The 20,127-nt window shown below is 46.7% G+C and overlaps 1 protein-coding gene and 1 pseudogene across 4 annotated transcripts in view; both read right to left on the bottom strand.

Annotated features, from left to right (window-relative positions):
- BRWD1 (bromodomain and WD repeat domain containing 1) overlaps positions 1-10,213 on the bottom strand; it is a 131,159-nt gene extending 120,946 nt beyond the window's left edge. For all 4 annotated transcript variants that reach the window (XM_055279712.2, XM_055279713.2, XM_063640596.1 and 1 more), the window contains exons 1-4: positions 7,924-10,213; positions 7,740-7,798; positions 7,568-7,597; positions 7,358-7,417 (exon numbers count right to left, since the gene is read on the bottom strand). In XM_055279712.2, coding sequence (XP_055135687.2) covers positions 7,358-7,417; positions 7,568-7,597; positions 7,740-7,798; positions 7,924-7,972 — 198 coding nt within the window. In that variant the 5' untranslated portion in view covers positions 7,973-10,213. The remainder of the gene's footprint in view (positions 1-7,357; positions 7,418-7,567; positions 7,598-7,739; positions 7,799-7,923) is intronic.
- LOC129482998 (putative uncharacterized protein encoded by BRWD1-AS2) lies at positions 8,452-8,976 on the bottom strand (annotated as a pseudogene).
- Positions 10,214-20,127: the final 9,914 nt, after the last annotated feature.

The following is a 20,127-nucleotide window of genomic DNA, read 5'->3' as shown; positions in this document are numbered from 1 at the left end:
TTGGCCCCCTAAAGTGCTGGGATTACATGAGTAAGCCACCACGTCTGGCCATAGTTGGAGATTTTAACAAATTTTTCTCAGGAATCAATACAGTAAGCTTGCAAAAATCCATAAGGATACATATGATCTGAAAATAAACAAGTCACTCAACTTTTATCCCTTAGATACAAATAACTTGTTGTTGGGTGAGCCTATGGAAACTAGTAACTACTCTCTTTTAAGGTAGCACAGCCAGCCAGGAACAGTAGTTCACACCTGTAATCCCAGCACTTTGGGAGGCCAAGGTCAGTGGATCACCTGAGGTCAGGAGTTTGAGACACCAGCCTGACCAATATGGTGAAATCCCATCTCTACTAAAAATACAAAAATTAGGCCTGGTGCAGTGGCTCATGCCTGTAATCCCAGCACTTTGGGAGGCTGAGGTGGGTAGATCACAAGGTCAAGAGTTAGAGACCATCCTGGCCAACATGGTGAAACCCTGTCTCTACTAAAAATACAAAAATAGCTGGGCGTGGTGGCATGTGCCTGTAGTCCCAGCTACTCAGGAGGGCTGAGGCAGGAGAATCGCTTGAACCCAGGAGGTGGAGGTTGCAGTGAGCCAAGATTGCGCCACTGCACTCCAGCCTGGCGACGGTGCAAGACTCTGTCTCGAAAAAAAGAAAAAAAAACAAACCTTATCTGGGTGTGGCTGCGCACTCCTGTAGTCCCAGCTACTTGGGACACTGAATCAGGAGGATCACCTGTGCCCAGGAGTTTGACGCTGCAGTGAGCCATTCATTATTGCGTCACTGCAGTCCAGCCTGAACAAGAGACCCAAACTCAAAAAAAAAAAAAAAAAAAAAAAGAATTGAGACTAGTTATCTTTAAATTTTTTTTTTTTTTTTTTTTTTTTTTTTTTTTCTTTTTTTTTTTGAGACCGAGTCTCAGTCTGTCGCCAGGCTGGAGTGCAGTGGCGCAATCTTGGCTCACTGCAACCTCTGCTTCCCGGGTTCAAGTGATTCTCCTGCCTCGGCCTCCCGAGTAGCTGGGACTACAGGCGCCCGCCACCATGTCTGGCTAATTTTTTGTATTTTTAGTAGAGATGGGGTTTCACCATGTTGGCCAGGGTGGACTCGATCAAGGGTGGACCTTGTGATCCACCCGCCTCAGCCTCCCAAAGTGCTGGGATTACAGGCGTGAGCCACCACACCCGGCCTAGTTATCTTTAAATATCTAGCCCTGCATTGGGCCTGTCAAATACATGTTATTTAATTGTAATTTTCATGTATATGAGTGGTAAAGAGAGGAAGAAGGAAATATAACTACAGAATTGAGCCTAAGAATTGGGAAGGACTAGGTTTGTAGAGGGGTTTATTTAAAGGGAAAGAGATTAAGAGACTTAATAATTGAATAATGTGTTACATTTTTGTGGGCCATTTTCTTTGACCGGAAAAAATACCAGAAGATCCTTATATTTAGTGTATCATTAGGAAATTCATTAAGATTTAAAGAAATATATTGGAGTAGTCCTTTTGTGTCAGGAACAGACTTAAAAGTTATTTATATTGAAATCAGAATTTGGTTTATTAGAATTGCAAGTAGTCATTTTTCTTAAACCTTCAAGTACAAATCTTATTTATAAATCCAGAAACAAGTAGTTACTTTTATTCTTTGGTTACCATTTAATTGGTAATGAAAATTTGTTTATTTATTTATTTTGAGATGGAGTTTTGCTCTTGCTGCCTAGGCGGGAGTGCAATGGCTTGATCTTGGACCATTGCAACCTCCACCTCCTGGGTTCAAGTGATTCTCCTGCCTCAGCCTCCCAAGTAGCTGGGATTACAGGCACCTGCCACCACGCCCAGCTAAGTTTTGTATTTTTAGTAGAGATGGGGTTTCACCATGTTGGCCAGGCTGGTCTTGAACTCCTGACCTCAGGTGATCCACCCGCCTCAGCCTCCTAAAGTGCTGGGATGACAGGTGTGAGCCACTGAGCCTGGTTATAACTGAAAATTTAATCATAAAATATTTTATACCACTTACACATTTAATCAAATTTCCTTGGGCATTTTTCACTACACTTAGAAGTGTATGGTTATTTTAATCACCTCAGCAGGGTTAACTTAGACAAACCTAAACATGAATTTTCTAAGACTAAACTTGTAAATAGATTTCAAATTTATTTTGTAATTTTTTTTACTCTAACAAATAAATGTAGCTCAGTAATTACAAAACTTGTTACTATATCAGAATATATACTTGTATGAATATCAATGTATTATACGTATATATTTTATGTATATATGCTTGTATTTATATATTGTACATATTATATGTATATATACTTCTGTGAATATATTTGTACTTTCCTCTTTCATCTTCGCTTGTTAACCTTCCTGGGTTATGACTTAATTACCCAAACTAGGAGGAGACTAGTGTTACCATTTTAAGTACTCTACAGGATTAAGGAATCAGGTTATGATAGAAGACTATAGGCTATGACTTGGAACTTGGGTGCACTGCCAGACACTTGAAGTCTTAGGCTGAGCCTTTTTTAATAGTAAGACCCCTTTAAAACAAAAACTTCTTTTACAATTTTGTATTTCCCACAAATCTTGGAACTAATCCCATTATTATTTAATTTTCGCAGTGGAACTCTAAAGACCCTTCATCCTGAGGGTAGCTGATTTCTTTCCTCTATGGATTCTGTATTGTCATTGACTATAGAGATATATCATTCTATAGGTATTTCATTTGTAACTTGGGGACACTTAATGATCACGGCAGTGTGATTGATGAGTTACAGTCTAGCAATATAGCAGTGCCGGTAGAGATTAGAAACTTGGGAGCTGGACATGGAGGCTCACACCTGTAAACCAAGGTTTTGTAAATTTTGTTTCTACAGATGAGGTGTTGCTTATGTTGCCCAGGCTGCTCTCAAGCCCCTGGCACCAAGTGATCCTCCCACCTCAGACTCTCAAGTCTCTGTGTAGCCTTAGCCACCACACTTGGCTTCAATTCTTGTAAGAAGCAAAAGTAGGCCCAGCAAGGTGACTCATGCCTGTAATCCCAGCACTTTGGGAGGCCGATGCAGGTGGATCACTGAAGGTCAGGAGTTCGAGACTAGCCAGGCCAACATGGTGAAACCCCGTCTCTACTAAAAACACAAAAAGTAGCCAAGCATAGTGGTACATGTTTGTAATCCCAGCTACTCAGGAGGCTGAGGCAGGAGAACTGCATGAACCTAGGAGGCAGAGGTTGCAGTGAGCCAAGATTATACCACTGCACTCCACCCTGGGCGACAGAATGATACCCTGTCTCAAAAAAAAAAAAAAAAAAAAAGAAGCAAAAGTACCAAAAATACTCTTGCCCCCAAATACAGGTTGGAATAACAGCATGGTTACAAGTTTAAGATAAATTGTGGCTTTACAAACACTAATACTAGAATCATCTAAAAAGCTTTTTAAAATACTGATGTCCAGTAACACCACAAAGATTCTGATTTAACTGGTTTGGGGCATACTCTGGGCAACTAGATTTTATAAAGCTCCCCAGATGATTCTCATCCGAAGATGAAAACCACTAAGAAAAAGGAACAAGCCACCATCATGAGGAACAATCAGACAAATATAGAATGTAAAACATTCTACAGGATAAATGATTTGGTGTCCAGTAAATCAATGGCATAGAAACAAGACTATTCAAGATAAAAAGAGATTTAAGATAATCAGGGCAGGGGCCGGGTGCGGTGAATCATGCCTGTAATCCCAGCACTTTGGGAGGCCGAGGCGGGCAGGTCAGGAGGTCGAGATAGAGACCATCCTGGCCCACATGGTGAACAGCTGTCTCTACTAAAACTACGAAAATTAGCTAGGCATAGTGGTGTGCACCTGTAGTCCCAGCTACTTGGGAGGCTGAAGCAGGAGAATCGCTTGAACCCGGGAGGCAGAGGTTGCAGCGAGCCGAGATCACACCACTGCACTCCAGCCTGGCGACAGAGTGAGACTCCATCTCAAAAAAAAAACAAAACAAAAATCAGGGCAGGTGTGGTGGCTCACACCTGTAATTCCAACTTCGGGAGGAGCATTTGAGACCAGCCTGGACAACATAGCGAGTCTTTTTCTCTAGGGGAAAAAAAAAAAAAAAACAGCCAGGTGTGGTGGCACATGCCTGTGGTCCCAGCTACTCAGGAGGCGGAAGGCTGAGGTGGAAGGATTGCTTGAGCCTGGGAAATGGAGGCTTCGGTGAGCTGTGATCATAGCACTGCACCCCAGCCTGGGTAATAGAGTGAGACCCAGTGCGGGGCGGGGAGAGAATCAATCAATCAATGCATGTATGGACATTTCTCAAGACCAAATCAAACTAATTGTAAAAAGACACCCACGGAACAAAAACAAAATCTGGATATGGACTCTGTGATATTGGCACTTGATGATATAATAAGCAGTCTTTATTTTTTAGAGATGAACTCTGACAAACTTAGAGATGAAATGTAGTGTCTGGAATTTGCCTTAAAACATTCCAACACATTTAACCAATGAAATGAATGGCTTTCTGGAATTTGCTTAAAAACAAGGGAGCAGACAATATGCAACATTCCCTGATAATCACTGAAGTTGGAAAATGGGCACCTAGTGGGTGGGTCATTTATTCTATTATTTTTGTTTGAAGATTTCCATTGATAGTTTCTTAAAACATATGTATACCTCAAATAGAAACTAAAGTAAATGTAGCAAGTTAGTAACGTTCAAAATTCAAATTTGTTGGCCAGGCGCAGTGGCTCACGCCTGTAATCCCAGCACTTTGGGACACAGAGGCGGGCAGATCACCTGAAGTCAGGAGTTCAAGACCAGCCTGGCCAACATGGTGAAACTCCTTCTCCACTAAAACTACAAAAATTGGCCAGGTGCCTGTAATCCCAGCACTTTGGGACACAGAGGCAGGCAGATCACCTGAAGTCAGGAGTTCGAGACCAGCCTGGCCAACATGGAGAAACCCCATCTCTACTGAAAATACAAAAATTAGCCAGGTACCTGTAATCCCAGCTACTGAGGAGGCTGAGGCAGGAGGATCACTTGAACCCAGGAGGCAGAAGTTGCAGTGAGCCAAGGTTGCTCCTCAAAACAGACTATCTCAAAAAAAAAATTATTATTACTCAAATTTGATGATATACAGGGATGCATTATATTATTCTCATTTGTGTACATCTGAAATACTACTTTTTTGTTGTTGCGTTTCGAGACAGGGTCTCGCTCACCTAGGCTGGAGCACAGTGGCTTGATCAGGGCTCACTACATCCTCGACCTCACTTCAGGCAGGTCTGGAACTCCTGGCCTCAAGCGTCCTGCCAAAGTGCTGGGATTACAGGTGTAAGCACCACAGCTGGCCTGGAATACTTCTTAATAAGGTATTTTTAAAAGACCTTGAAAGTTTAGAAACTATACATATACCATTAACAAAAGAATAATTCTCTACACAGGAGGCTCATCATCACTCAGTCCTGGGGGACTGGAGGGCAGAGAGGAAGGTGAAAAAGAAAGGATACCCACCAGCCAGACCAAATCAGGGAGGCAATGATAGATGCCATATGTCATAGCCAAATCACAGCCATATTATCACAGAACTTAAGTGATTTTAAACAATAGTAAGTAGGGTTTTAAGCAATTCTAGCAACAAAAGCCAAAAAATTCATATCATTTTTTTTTTTTTTTAAAGAAAAAAAAAGAAAATAGGCCTTGCTCCATCTCCCAGGCTGGAGTGCAGTGGCAGGAGGATAGTTCAAAGCAGCCTCAAACTCCCAGAGTCAAGTGATCCTTCCGCCTCAGCCTCCGAAATAGCTGGGACTACAGGCACGCACCACCACATCCGCCTAATTTTCTGCTACTTATTTTTTGTGGAGACAGAGTTGGTCTGAACTCCTGGCCTCAAGTGATCCTCCCACTTCGGCCTCCTATGCTGAGATTGCAGCCATGAGCCACTGCACCCAGCCCCTATAAATGTATTTTAAAAGTAACTTTTCCAGTAGTTACAGCACTACATTTGTTTCAAGTTATTTTCTCTCAAGTAGCACGACTACAGCATCATAACCAATAATGCTTTTCCGCTTCACCGATAAGGCTATATTACCCGTGGAGAAAACTAAAAGGGGGCGTCCTTTAAATGTTTCCTCAACGTTTACAAAAAAAAAACTATCTCAAAATGTCAAACTCAACACACTGCCATCAGAATTTTTAGAACTCATTCTCTTGAAAACATCCACTTTTAAGTGTTTACTTCAAAATCTAAGAAGGTAAATATTAAAATTATTTATTACTTGCACCAGGCTTCAAGTGTTAACTGTTCATGGAAATAACACATCCTCTGGTTTCTTCTGTTGTCTAATTCAAAACCTGTAATCTTCTACCACTTTTTTTTCTTCTTTTCACTTGCCATCATACTCTACCACTCAAGTGTTACAGGTCTTCAAACTGTGGTAAAAGATCATTCAGAAGCTCTTTTCCTTCTCAATTGTTTTCCTTATACAAGATGCTGAATATGGCCTGGCAATTAATGAATTCCCTTATTCTAATAACGAAATGGCAAAAACATATTCCTGAAAAATGTCTCCAGTAAAAACAAACGAATCCCTGCAACTGCTGTTAACTATAAAAACAAGTTACATAGAGACATTAACCAGGTTCACAAAAGAAATGAGACTGTGATGCACGATTAACCGAGCTCAAAAAAAAAAATAAGTGCCTATTTAAAGCACTTTATTGTATTATCTACAAGATCAGTGTGAAACTCATCAACTACGGCGTTCGACAAATACTGTACAGTAGAAAGGAGCACAAGCACTACAGTGGCATATTCATACAGCTGCAAGATTTTTATGATGCTGCTGACAAAACAAAAAATAAAAAGCTCAACACAAGAACATTTCTCCACCTTCAGAGACCCATGATTCTATTCCTAGGGAACAAGTGGGGGACAAACTCGGGCGGGGCAAGCGCAGGGAGGCCAATCAGAGCGCGAGTTACAAGCGCAGTAGAGTGGGGAGAACGAATAAAACCGCCCAGTTGAATGGCTGGCTGCGCACGCCACACCCCCGCAGAGGCGGCCGCACCTGAAGCCCCACCCCTGCCGCAGGACCTCCGCGAGTCGCCCCCACCGCTCCGCCCCGCGCCGCCCCCCATGACTGTTTCCTGCCAAAACAAACCTGGCCGCCTCAAAAACAAAACAAAACAAAATCTTCAGCGGGAAACGCAGCTATCCCCGGGCCGCCCCCCAGTGCGGGTCACACTTTGCACCCCACGGGCCGGGGTCCCCACGAGGGGAAGGGGCGGGGGCGGGGGGCGGTGCACGGAAACCCCGGGGAGCAAACGTGCCCAATGCTCACCAACTCTTCGTAGCTCCTGTTGTGCTCGTTGCCCTCCCAGTCCAATCTCTTTGGCAACAACTGGAAAGACACGAAACGCACACGAGTGACCACCTCTCCGGCGCGGGGCGGGCGGGGGGCGCGGGGAGGGCGGGGGGCGCGGACGAGCATCCCTCAGGGCAAGGTCGGGAGGAGGGACGCGAGGGAGCGCGGGGACGGGCGCGCACAGACCTGGTACTGCTCCAGCTCCTGCACCAGCACCTGCGGCCGAGAGACGCGCAGTCAGGGGTGGGGTCGGGCCCAGGGCGCCCCCGCTTCACCCCCGCCCACCACCCGCGACCCCAGGCGGCGGCGGGGACACTGGGGACGCCAAGTCCGCAGCCGCCCGTGGGCCCGCACTCACCTGGGCCGCTCTCCGACATGGGCCCGCCGATAGGTACCGGGCGATGAGGAAGTACAGCTCTGCGGGAAGACAGGGAGTCGGGTCAAGCCCGGGCGGGGAGGGGACGGGGACGGGGCCGGGGGAGCCGGGGAAGTCGAAGCAGCCGGGAGCGCCAGGGCGGGGGTGGCACGGCCTCGCGTCTTACCCGACTCGATGAGAGGCACCGGGCGTCGGGCGGACGAGGGCTCCGCCATGGCCGGGCGTGGGGCGGGAGTCGGGAGCGAGCGAGCGAGCGGAGCGTGTAGGCCGCGCCAAGGCCTGACCGGGCTGGCGTCCCCTCTCCTCAGGCGCGCGCCGCCGTTGCCGCCATGCCGTGCGCGCCGCCTGGACCGACGCCTCCGCGGGGGAGGAAGTAGTCCCTCCGCGGGAAACGAAAAGTAGTCCCTCCGCGGGGGGTGGGGGTTTGCGCCAAGGGAAGACCGGAACTCGCGTCCCGCCCGGGGAGGCGAGCCTCCCTCTGCTCTGTGCCTGCGGGGACTCGATGAGGGGAAAGTGACGCGGAGGCGAAGTTCTGGGCGCCGCGACAGCGAGTGGGGGAGGGGAGAGCGCGTGGTCCGAATCCCTGCGCGCGATAAGGCGGCCGCCCAGGCTTTGTGAGGCGGCGGCGCGACGCCGGGCGGCCCAGCAGTGGGCGGGTGCTGGGGGCGGAAGCGCGGCCACAGGAGGGGGCGATTTACCGCCGCCCCCCGTGGGACTTGGGTCCTCTACGCGAGACCGCAGGGGCCCCGAGCCGCGGGTTTGGCAAGGTTGCCCGCTCCGGGTCGCTCGGAAGGGTCATTTCACGGACCGGTCGTCTGGGGCCAGCGCGTCTTGCCCCCCACGGAAGACCCCTCGCCTCGAGGACACGAAAGCCTTAAAAGTGACGATTGGCTCGCCGCGCCTCCCGCAGAGGGGAACGCCGCCCGGACCCGCGCTCCTGGGGCGGGGGCCTCGGATGCCGGCGTTACCGGAGCGTCTGCGGCGCTGCAGGCTGCCGAGACCCAGCCGCAACCCCCACAAGCCAGCAGCCCGGCAGAAAATTACATAAAATGCAGCGCTTCGCCGTGGGGGTGCGAGTCGGCGGAGCAGCGCGCAGCTGCGGCCGCCGGCTCGGCCGGATCCCTCCAAGCATGGACAGGAAAACGGGACTGCGGGGAGAGGGCGGTGCAGACGGGCCGCAGACCCTCCCTAGGAAGAGAAGCCGGAAACTAGGGAGCATGTGCAGTTAGAATCCTCTTGGAAGACTAGTAGGATGTGAGGTTGGAGAGGTGTACGAGGACCAGAAAATTCCCTTGTCTTGCCAGGCTTCTGACCTAACTGAGTTTCCTCCGCGCATCCAGCCTGCCCTGCTCTGGCCCCTAAAGTACAGCAGTAACACTCAATGGTGTCCCTGCCTTCCTGGAATGCGCGTTAACATTCAGATTCTTACTCATGGCAATAACCTACGCACCACATAGAGGTTAAATGTGGTTCGGGTCAGACTCTAGGGCAGGACTACCTGCACCTTGTCTTGGCTCCACCAGCTGGACCTTGAGCAAGTCACAACCTGTGGGTCTCAGTTTTTCTTACCAGTAAATCGTAGATAATTCCTCACTAGTAAACAGATATTTGTGCCTGTCTCATAAAGTTGTCAGGATTTAATGAATTAATTTGTTCCTGGCATATAGTAAGCACCGTGTACAAGTTGGCTTTTATTTACACCAAATAGCAAAAGCTTTTTTTTATTTATTTTGAGACAGGGTCTTGCTCTGTCGCCCAGGCCGGAGTGCAGTGGTGCGATCTCACCTCTCTGCAACCTCTGCCTCCCGGGTTCCAGCGATTCTCATGCCTCAGCCTCCTGAGTAGCTAGAATTGCAGGCACGCGCCACCACGTTCGGCTAATTTTTGTATTTTTAGTAGAGACGGGGGTTTCACCATGTTGGCCAGGCTGGTCTCGAAAATCCTGGTCTCAGGTGATCCATCCGCCTTGGCCTCCCGAAGTGCTGGGGATTACAAGCTTGAGCCACCGCGCCTGGCCAAAAGCTTTTATATGTATTTATAAATGGTTATAGATATCTGTGAGGCTGTTGGGCATGGTGGCTCATGCCTGTAATCCCAGCACTTTGGGAGGCCGAGGCAGGCAGATAACGAGGTCAGGAAATCAAGACCATCCTGGCCAACGTAGTGAAACCCTGTCTCTACTAAAAATGCAAAAAATTAGCCAGGTGTGGCAGTGCGCGCCTGTAGTCCCAGCTACTTGAGAAGCTGAGGCAGGAGAATTGCTTGAACCCCGGAGGCGGAGGCTGCAGTGAGCCGAGATCGCACCACTGCACTCCAGCCTGGGCGACAAAGCGAGACTCCGTCTCAAAAAAAAAAAAAAGCTATCTGTGAGGTAACAATCTAAATACGTTTGAGCTAGTGCATCAGTAAGTTAACTCCTTACATCTGTTAATTCAGCAAGCACTAACAAGTGATGGCGATTTAAAAAAAAAAAAAAAAAAGGAGTGAGCCACAGCTTTGCCATCAAAGACTTCAGCGTCTCTTAGGGGAAATAGATGTAAGCAAATAATGACATGATTTAGGGCAGAGATATATTGGAGGAAAATCAACTTGCCTGTACGTGGGGGAAATGTTAGGGAAGTTCGGGTTATCCAGGCTACGATGTGTGTTAAAGGGATTTCAGACATACAAACAACAGAGGGCCAAGACATGAATATAATTTCTAGTTTAAGGAACCCGAAGTTTAGTATGACTACCTGGGGTGACTTTGGAGAGGATGGAACCATGATGTCAGAAGTTGAAATTGGGAGCAATAAAAGGGTTCTAAGCCAGGAAGGAATCATTTTCTATTTTAGGATGGATTTGAGAAAGTTAAGACCAAGAGGCACTTAACAGACCCCTGAAATAGAAAAGAAATGATGCATGAGGGCATTGATCATAAGGATAGAGAAGAGACAAGATCAGAAATATGTAGGACATTAAATCTGCAAGATGGAGTTGGGGTGAAATAAAAATCACAAAAATCTGATTTGGGGCTTTCCAAGGTTGTGCCAACAAATAAGGTAGGGCATACAGGCTGGTAGCTAGATTGTTAAGATGAGTAACTGCTTGCAACAACTGGAGTATTTGAAGTTACAGTGCATAGGTGACTGTGGGACAGTGATCTGATGCTGCAAGATTACCAATGTTACCAAATGACAAAGACATCAAGAGGGGAGAATTTAAACTTTCAATGATTGACCAAGGAGTTGTGCATTTCATTTTGTAACAAGGGCATAAGATTGAAAACCCCCAAAAGATATTACAAGAATTTATATCCCAAGCTCTGGTCATTGTCTGAAATTATAGTTCTGGTACTGGCAGCATGATAACCATTACAGGAGATCAGAAATGATGACATGAGCCCAGACACAGTTGCTCACACCTGTAATCCCAGCGCTTTGGGAGGCCAAGGCCAGAGGATTGCTTGAGCCCAGGAGTTCGAGACCAGCCTGAGCAACATAGTAAGACCCCATCTCTACAAAAATAAAAAATAGCCAGGCGTGGTAGGTGTAGCCCCAGCTACTTAAGAGGCTGAGGCAAGAGAATGGCTAGAGCCGGGGAGGATTGACGCTGCAATGACCCATGATCACAGCACTGCTCTCCAGCCTAGGCAGCAGAGCAAGACCCTGTCTCAAAAAAAAAAACATGATGACATGAGTTTTCCTTTGCAAGAGCCTTAGGAGTCCTTTTACGACTTACTGTCACATTCATGACAAATATTCTTTCTAAATTTTGAATAGGAACAAAGATTTCTAGCAAGAGGGAGAATGTCTTCCCCATTCGACTCCCAGATGTCAAGAGACTCAGATATGACTATCATATTTGCCTGCCAGGAGGAGGAAAAGGAAATACGCTGTCCAGGAGCAACTCCTTAGTGGGTACCCGCCAGAAGTGGTCTCCAAACAAGGCAAGAATCTGTGTATTCCTCACACAGTTCAATCCAAGCCATTCCATATGTACACACTGAGGTTTGCTTTTGGGTAAATGGAAATAACTTGAGTTTCACCACAAGAAAGCTATATGGTGAGTAAGTGTTGGAAAATCTTAACAGCGGGTGACCTTAAGCTATAGGGTTGCATTTTCAAGGGAACCAATGTCTTAGCCTGTGGCTAGCAACTCTTGACTGGATAAACAGCTCTTAGATGTCATTGATAGGCTCAAGCTGAGGCGCAGAGGGAGTATGGCCCAAGGGCATATAGCTGGTAAGTGGTGGCTGGACTGCAATCCCAAGTGGAGAATATTACCTTAGACTGAAACACAAACACTGCAAAGTCCATTCTCCCTTGGCCACATTTCACAAAAGAGGAAATGGGACCTGAAAATTAGGAGACTTACACAAGATTGCACAGTTAGTGCACCAGAGAGCTGACATTTGGAAGCCCACGTGATAAGTACATGTGTGATCTCATTTACCGCAGGCAACTCTTAGATTCTGTTATTCCCATTTTAAGAATGAGGAAACTAGTCTGGGCCTAGTGGCTCTCGTCTGTACTATCAGCACTTTGGAAGACCAAGGCAGGAGGATCGCATGAGCCCAGGAGTTCAAGGCTGGTCTTGAACGTAGTGAGACCCTCTCTCTACAAAAAATTAAAAACTTAGTCCATGCATGGTGTTGGGTTCCTGTAGTTTGAGCTATTGGGGAGACTGAGGCAGGAGATCACTTGAGCCCAGGGGTTTGAGGCTGTCACAAGCTATGGTGGTACCACTGCGCTCCAGCCTGGGCAACAGAGCGAGACCCTGTCTCAAAAAAGAATGGGGAACTAAGGCTGACAAAGTTTAAGAATTTGCCTAAAAATGGAAAGCTTTTTTTTTTTAATCTGTCTGCGAATGAGAGGAAAATAAAATTCAGTAAGGCCTTCCAAGTCATCACTTAGGAAGCCCAACAGCGTTAAATATGAATGCATATCTAGAAAATGGTGACCAAAGAAGTCTGGTTCCAACAATTCACATAAGAGAGTGGTCAAAATGGAATGAATTAGTAGATTAGAGTCAATTTCAAAATACTCTGAAAAATGAGATAAGGAAATCTGTGAGCAATGGAGATCATGCAAAACAACTCAGATACATAATCCAAAGCCTAATATTAGTTTTAATGCAAATTTATGTTAACTGAATTTAGGTTCATTCAGGAGACTGTGCTGATGTTGATGTACACACAACATCAGCATACCTCTGAAGGGCAGGAAGTAGATGATGTTGGACCTCCAGAACACTATACCACAAACTGGATCAGCACCTAGAGGTGAAATTAAATGCACACAAAAACCTGGATCACTTCATTCATTCAACATACTATGTGTTGAAAGTCTTCCCTGGCTCCTGGGCTTTTGTTTTGTTTTGTTTTTTTCCTCTTTAGAGACAGTATGTCATTCTGTCACACAGGCAGGAGTGCAGTGGTGCAGTCAGAGCTCACTGTAGCCTCAAAGTCCTGGGCTCAACAGTCCTCCCACTGAGTACTTGAGACTACAGCTATGCACTACCATGCCTGGCTAATTTTTTAATGTTTTTTTAGAGATGCGGGTCTTGCTCTGTTGCCCAGGCTGGTCTCAAACTCCTGGCCTCAAGTGATCCTCCCGCCTTGATCTTCCTGGACTTCTGTTGGATAAATACCCTAGGAAGAGGAGAGTTAACGCTTTGATAGATTTTATTTATTTATTTATTTTTTAGAGACGGGGTCTCACTGCATTGCCTGGCCTCAAGTGACCCTCCTGTCTTGGCCTCCCAAAGTGCTGGGATTACAGGCGTAAGCCACCACACCTGGACTTTGATCGATTTTTTGAGGACTTTCAAAGTAAAAATGAAGAAGGTATCTGATCTTTTGATAAGCCCTTAGTCACTAGTAGATATTATATTGCATTTAATTCCTGATGCCCTTCCTCCACCTACTAGTGGTGTCATCTTTCCCACAGGACCTTTTCTTCCCTTTAAATCTAGCCCAACCAGCTGTCCCCTTAATGCTACTTGTCCCTGCCTTCCTCAGCAAATTGTTTCCACATTTATCTCTTCCTTCTCCAACTTCTGCCTCTCCCTTGCCATTGGCTTCTGTCCTATTTGTTCCCAGCTTGCAGGCAGTGGCCCATGTCTGTCTCCAAGTCTTACTCGTTCTTACTTTGAAACGTTTCTCACAGCACTAGAGAAAACACAGTGTGGTTGGACAAGACCTTGGGAACATGGGAGCTGGGATCAGAATGTGTCTGTGTTTGGATGTCAGAGTTGGGCAACCTCTTGGCTCAGATATTTTTCTGTTTGTTTTGTTTAATAATCTTTAAGCATGACAACTAATAACATTTATTGGATATGTTCATATGCTGGACACTGTCCTAAATGATTTCCATGCATTATTTAAGGATCATGAGACAGCTAGAGGTGTTTGTGAGCATTTCCAGAAAGCATGCCTGTGAAGCTCGCTGAACAATGCCCAGTTCTCAACATGACTGTGTTATATAAGAATGATTCTTTTTCTCTCCGTTCCCACTTAGTTCAGGCCCTCAATCATCAACAAGCATCCTCTTAAAGTTCTCCCTGACTCTCCACCTAATTAATCCTGTCATTACTTTTATTTTTTTCTTTTCATTTATTTATTTTTATTTTCTTTGCCACTTCTGTATCTTCTTTGGAGATAATCCTGTCACTACTTTTAAAAACCTTAAGTACAACTTAACATATTGCTTCCCTGTTCCCGTCTTTCTCATTCACTGTCACCTCAAATCCAAACTCCTTGGCTTGCTTTTAACACTGTGGAGGACATTCTACTCTCCTCCCTCCCTGCTCCACACCCAGGAAACATGACTGTGCAGTAAAGCCATGGCTCGCTTGCCCTTGAGTTTCCAATGGGATTCATCCAGTAAGAGGCCTCAGCCAGAGAGGGAAGGGTGGGAGGAGAGTGAGGTTGGAGTTTCCATTTTCCCAGCTCCCTTCCTGCCAAGCCACAGGTTGATAGTAGCTGCTATTTGTGTGGGACACCCCTCTTTGCACATAGAGATCCTCTCCGGGCTTTAATACCACTGCCTCCCCTGCCCCTTAAGGAGTTGGGCTTCTCTTTTTTTTCTTATTGAAACAGGGTCTCAGTCTGTCATCCAGGGTGGAGTGCAGTAGTGCAATCACGTCTCACTGCAGCCTCAATCTTTCAGGCACAATTGATCCTCCCACCTCTGCCTCCCAGGTAACTGGGACTACAGGCACCCACCACCACAACTGGCTAGTTTTTGCATTTTTTTCTACAGACAGGGATTCACCATGTTGCCCAGGTTGGTCTTGAACTCCTGGGCTCAAGCAATCCTCCGGCTCACCTTCCCAAAGTGCTAGGATTATAGGTGTGACTACCACACCCAAGCCGTTAATCTCTTTTCAAAAACCTTAGAGTCATATCTTTTTTTTTTTTTTGAGACAGAATCTCGCTCTGTTGCCCAGGCTGGAGTGCAATGGCATGATCTCGGCTCACTACAACCTCCGCCTCCCAGGTTCAAGCAATTCTGCCTCAGCCTCCCCAGTAGCTGGGACTACAGGTGTGCACCACCACATCCAGTTAATTTTTGTATTTTTAGTAGAGACAGGGTTTTACCATATTGGTCAGGCTGGTCTCGAACTCCGGACCTCAGGTGATCCACTTGCTTTGGCCTCCCAAAGTGCTGGGATTACAGGCGTGAGCCATGTGCCCAGCCAGAGTCATAACTTTTATATCATATGTGCAACTCATCAGTAAACCATCCGATTAGCTTACCTTCAAAATGTATCCAGAATCTAAGCACTTCTCATCCAGAAGAGCACCACAACCTCTTATGTCTTACTGCTTCTACCTTCATCCTATGTCTGTGTATTCTCAGGCAGCTGGAGGGATCCTGTTAAAACTTAAGACAGGGCCAGGCGTAGTGGCTCACGCCAGTAATCCCAGCACTTTGGGAGGCCGGGGCAGGTGGATTACCTGAGGTCAGGAGTTCGAGACCAGCCTGACCAACATAGGGAAACCCTGTCTCTACTAAAAATACAAAAATTAGCCAGGTGTGGTGGCGTGTGCCTGTAATCCCAGCTACTCAGGAGGCTGAGGCAGGAGAATTGCCTGAACCCAGGAGGTGGAGGTTGCAGTGAGCCGAGATTGAGCCATTGTACTCCAGCCTGGGCAACAAGAGCGAAACTCCATCTCAAAAAAAAAAAAAAAAACTAAAGACAGACTTGTCCTTCCTGTCTCAAAATCCTCCAGAGGCTCCCATCAGACCCAGAGGAAAAGCCCAAGTCCACACGATCTGGCCTCTCTCTGGCTTGTCTGACCTCTCATCTGACTGCTCCCCTTCTCATAGTGCTCCAGCCTCACCGTGGAGTGACGTCCCCTACACAGGCCTGGCCCACAGCTGCCTCAGGGCATTTGTACTTGCTGTTTGTTCTGCAGGAATGCTCTTCCCCTGGAAAAACTGCATGGCTGAGTCCCTCCCCTCCTTCAAGTCTTGGCTCAAATGTCACATTTTCAGTGAGACCTTCCCTAACCACTCTAAGTACAATTTAAACTTATCCTAACTCTGTGCCCATTTCTCTTTTACTCTTCCTGTGTTCTTTTCCTCCATAGCACTATTTATCTTCTAACCTACTGTAACATGTCTCCGTCTATTTTGTTTATTGTCTATCTCTGGCCATTCTATGAAGGCAGACAGAGATCTGTGTCTGTTTTGCTCTCTGATACATCTTCAGGGCTATGATGAGTCCTGACGTACATATGGTAGGCATGCAATAAATATTTGTTGGATGTTTAATGAAAAATTGCTCAACTAGACAGTCCCTCAAATATGAGATAGTTATGCCTTCAACATTTACTCAAATCTTTCAGCCACTGTGGTGGTTAGATATGAAGACAAGGCTGGGCGCGGTGGCTCACACCTGTAATCCCAGCACTTTGAGAGGCCGAGACGGGCCGATCACTTGAGGTCAGGAGTTTGAGACCAGCCTGACCATATGGTGAAACTCCTGTCTCCACTAAAAATACAAAAAAAATTAGCCGAGCTTGGTGGCAGGCACCTGTAATCCCAGCTACTCAGGAGGATGAGGCAGGAGAATCACTTGAACTTGGGAGGCAGAGGTTGCAGTGAGCCAAGATCGCACCACTGCACTCCAGCCTGGGTGACAGAGCGAGACTCTGTCTCAAAAAAAGATCTGAAGACAATCTTCAGAAACTTGTTGGCCCATAACATACCTGGAGATACGGCCTCCTTGGCTCAAGGCTCCCCTCAAAGGCAACAGGATAGTCAAAGTCTCTGGAGCGGAAGGGTGAGCGGAAGGAAACACTTTCAGGAGGAGCGATGGAGGCTGCTTTAGGAGAGGGTCCCCATGCTACAGGAATGGGGCATCCTGTCCATATATTTCCCAGGTGCCCCATGCCCTCCGTGGCCAGCCTGCTTCAACCCACTGCCAGCAACCTGTTTTGCAGGCCTCCATCTCCCTGAGCCCCCGCAGAACACAGCAGTCATCCCTGGCTTCCCCCAGCCTCTCTCTCAGACTGGCTTAGTACCCTCTGGTTTCCTCAGGGTCTTGCTGATCCCAAAGATGAAGAGACAAAACCGGCCTTGCTTGCCCCCATGGTGAGACTTTGGAGCTGTGGTGAGGGAGGGAAAAATCCCAGCAGACCCAAGAGGAAGGCTACAGAGGAAAGGACAGAAGCGTGGAGAGAAATTCTAAGCGGGAGGCTGGGGAAGAAGGAAGAGCTTCAGGTCACTGGGTCGCCCCACCAGGAGATAGTCCCCTTGTGGCCTTGAGACTTATGCAATGGGCAAATGCAATCTGGGTACCTAAGGCAAGGACTGCCCTTATTCTGGCCATGACATTTAACACCTAATTGCAATAATAACCCCTCTTTGCCACCTGGAGAAAGCATCCTGGCCCCTCTTTTTCACTTGTGGGTAAGTCTGGCCAAGAGCAGGGTAAAGAAACCCATAGTCTAACACAAAACCACCTTTTTTATTTTTATTTTTTTGATTGCAGAGACAGGGTCTTACTGTGTTGCCTACACTGGTCTCAAACGCCTGGCCTCAAGCAGTCCTCCCACTTCAGCCTCCCAAAGTGCTGTGATTACAACACGAAACCACTTTATCATTAAAAAATTAGGGCCAGGAACAGTGGCTCACACCTGTAATCCCAACACTCTGGGAAGCCACGGTGGGAGGATCACTTGAGTCCAGAAGTTCAAGACCAGCCTGGGAAACATACCAAAACCCCACCTCTACAAAAAATACAAAAGTTAGCCAGGCATGGTGGTGCGTGCCTATAGTCCCACCTATTCAGGAGGCTGAGGTGGGGAGGACAGCTTGAGCCCAGGAGCTGGAGGTTGCAGTGAACAGAGCTTCTGCCATTGCACTCCAGCCTGGGCGACAGAGAGAGACCCTGCCTCAAAAAATAAAAATTAAGAAGCTTTAAAAAGTTAAAAAATTGAAGCCACCAAATGTTAAGATATGAATATTGGTAATTAGATGATATTAAGATGATTTTTGGCTTGAGAATCCAGATTCACACATCTTTTTTTAATTTTTATTTTAGGTTCTGGGGTACATGTGCAGGTTTGTTACCTGAGTATATTGCATGATTCTGAGGTTTAGGGTATGAATGATCCCATCACCCAGGTACTGAGCATAGTACCCAACAGTTAGTTTTTCTTTTCTTTCTTTTTTTCTTTTTTTTGAGATGGAGTTTCGCTCTTGTCGCCCAGGCTGGAGTGCAATGGCGCGATCTCAGCTCACTGCAACCTCCGCCTCCCAGGTTCAAGCAATTCTCCTGCCTCAGCCTCCCGAGTAGCTGGGATTACAGGCATGCACCACCATGCTGGGCTAATTTTTGAATTTTTAGTAGAGACGGGGTTTCTCCATGTTGGTCAGGCTGGTCTCAAACTCCCGACCTTAGGTGATCCTCCTGCCTCGGCCTCCCAAAGTGCTGGGATTACAGGCATGAGCCACCAGGCCCAGCCAACAATTGGTTTTTCAACCCTTGCCCACCCCCAACCCCAACTCTAGGAGTCCCCAGTGTGCACTATTATCGTCCTTGTGTCCATGAATACCTGATGTGTGGCTTCCACTTGTAAGTGAGAACATGTGGTATTTGGTTTTCTGTTTTCTGTTCCTGCATTAATTCCCTTAGGACCAAATCTTATTCTTAACCAGCCGCTTCCTCCAAGGAAAGTACCTTCGTGGAAGACTTTGGCTGCAAGAGGTACTTTATTAGCCCTGAGCCTATCCGCTGGTGATCTAGGCTTAGTGGCACGGAGGCCAGGCAGTCTGCAGAGGCTAACAATAAAGAATCCAGAAGTGGCAAAGCAGTGCAGGGGCGCAGGGTCCCAGCAGCTGGAGTGGGCACCTGAGGCTGGGAGAGGCCCATCCTTTCCAAGGCTGGGACTTCTGGAGCTAGGGTGCCTGTGCCTGGCAGATTTTTCCAGCCTACATGAGAGCAAAAGACTTGATGGGCCCCTCTCCCTGTAGGACCCAGCCTAGCTTCTGAAAGAACGAGACTTTGCATAGGGTTAGACATGGGTTGGTTTGCTTCCAACACGCCTTTAAGACAGCAGAGACTAGCATCTTTTTTTTTTTTTTTTTTGAGACAGAGTCTTTCTGTCGCCCAGGCTGGAATGCAGTGGCCCACTCTCAGCTCACTGCAACCTCCACCTCCTGGGTTCAAGCAATTCTTGTGCCTCAGCCTCCCTAGTAGTGGGGATGACAGGCACATACTACCATGCTCAGCTAATTTTTGTATTTTTAATAGAGACAGGGTTTGCCATGTTGGCCAGGCTGATCTCGAACTCCTGAGCTCAAGTGATCCACCCGCCTCGGCCTCTCAAAGTGCTGGGATTACAGGCGTGAGCCACTGCGCCTGACCTAGATCAGCATTTTGACCAACCATTGTATTCATGTTACTTAAACAGAGGAGACAAAACAAAATTCATGTAATCACAGGAAGCAAGGATTATCACAAAATGGATGCGTTCGTTATAATTTTTTAGTAGATTAATTTTCCGTAACAACAACTAAAAGATATAATTTCCTATAACAAGCCTACAAAAAACCAGCCTTGCCAAATTCTAACCTTGCAAAGGTTACACACTCCACAGAATTTAATTATAAAGCCTTTTCAGAGAGCAGAATGTAAGAGAACATCTTGTCATTCACAGTAAATGATTAAGTGAAAGTGCTAAAATGAAAAAAAATTAAAAATAAATAAATAATTCGGAAACTCAATTTTACCCTGAAAAGATACATAATATATACAGAGTTACCTTGAACCAGATAGTGGTCCCACGTGGCTAATGCTTTCTAATTAGTAACTTTGGAATTACTAAGATATAAGTTCACCAGCTTTCTCTTTTGGCATCAGAACAAAGAGTAAT

This window comes from Symphalangus syndactylus, chromosome 5, assembly GCF_028878055.3.
Source record: "Symphalangus syndactylus isolate Jambi chromosome 5, NHGRI_mSymSyn1-v2.1_pri, whole genome shotgun sequence".
Classification (NCBI taxonomy): Eukaryota; Metazoa; Chordata; class Mammalia; order Primates; family Hylobatidae; genus Symphalangus; species Symphalangus syndactylus.
Note: the sequence above shows the minus strand (reverse complement) of the source record. Positions and strands in the feature narration are given on the sequence as shown.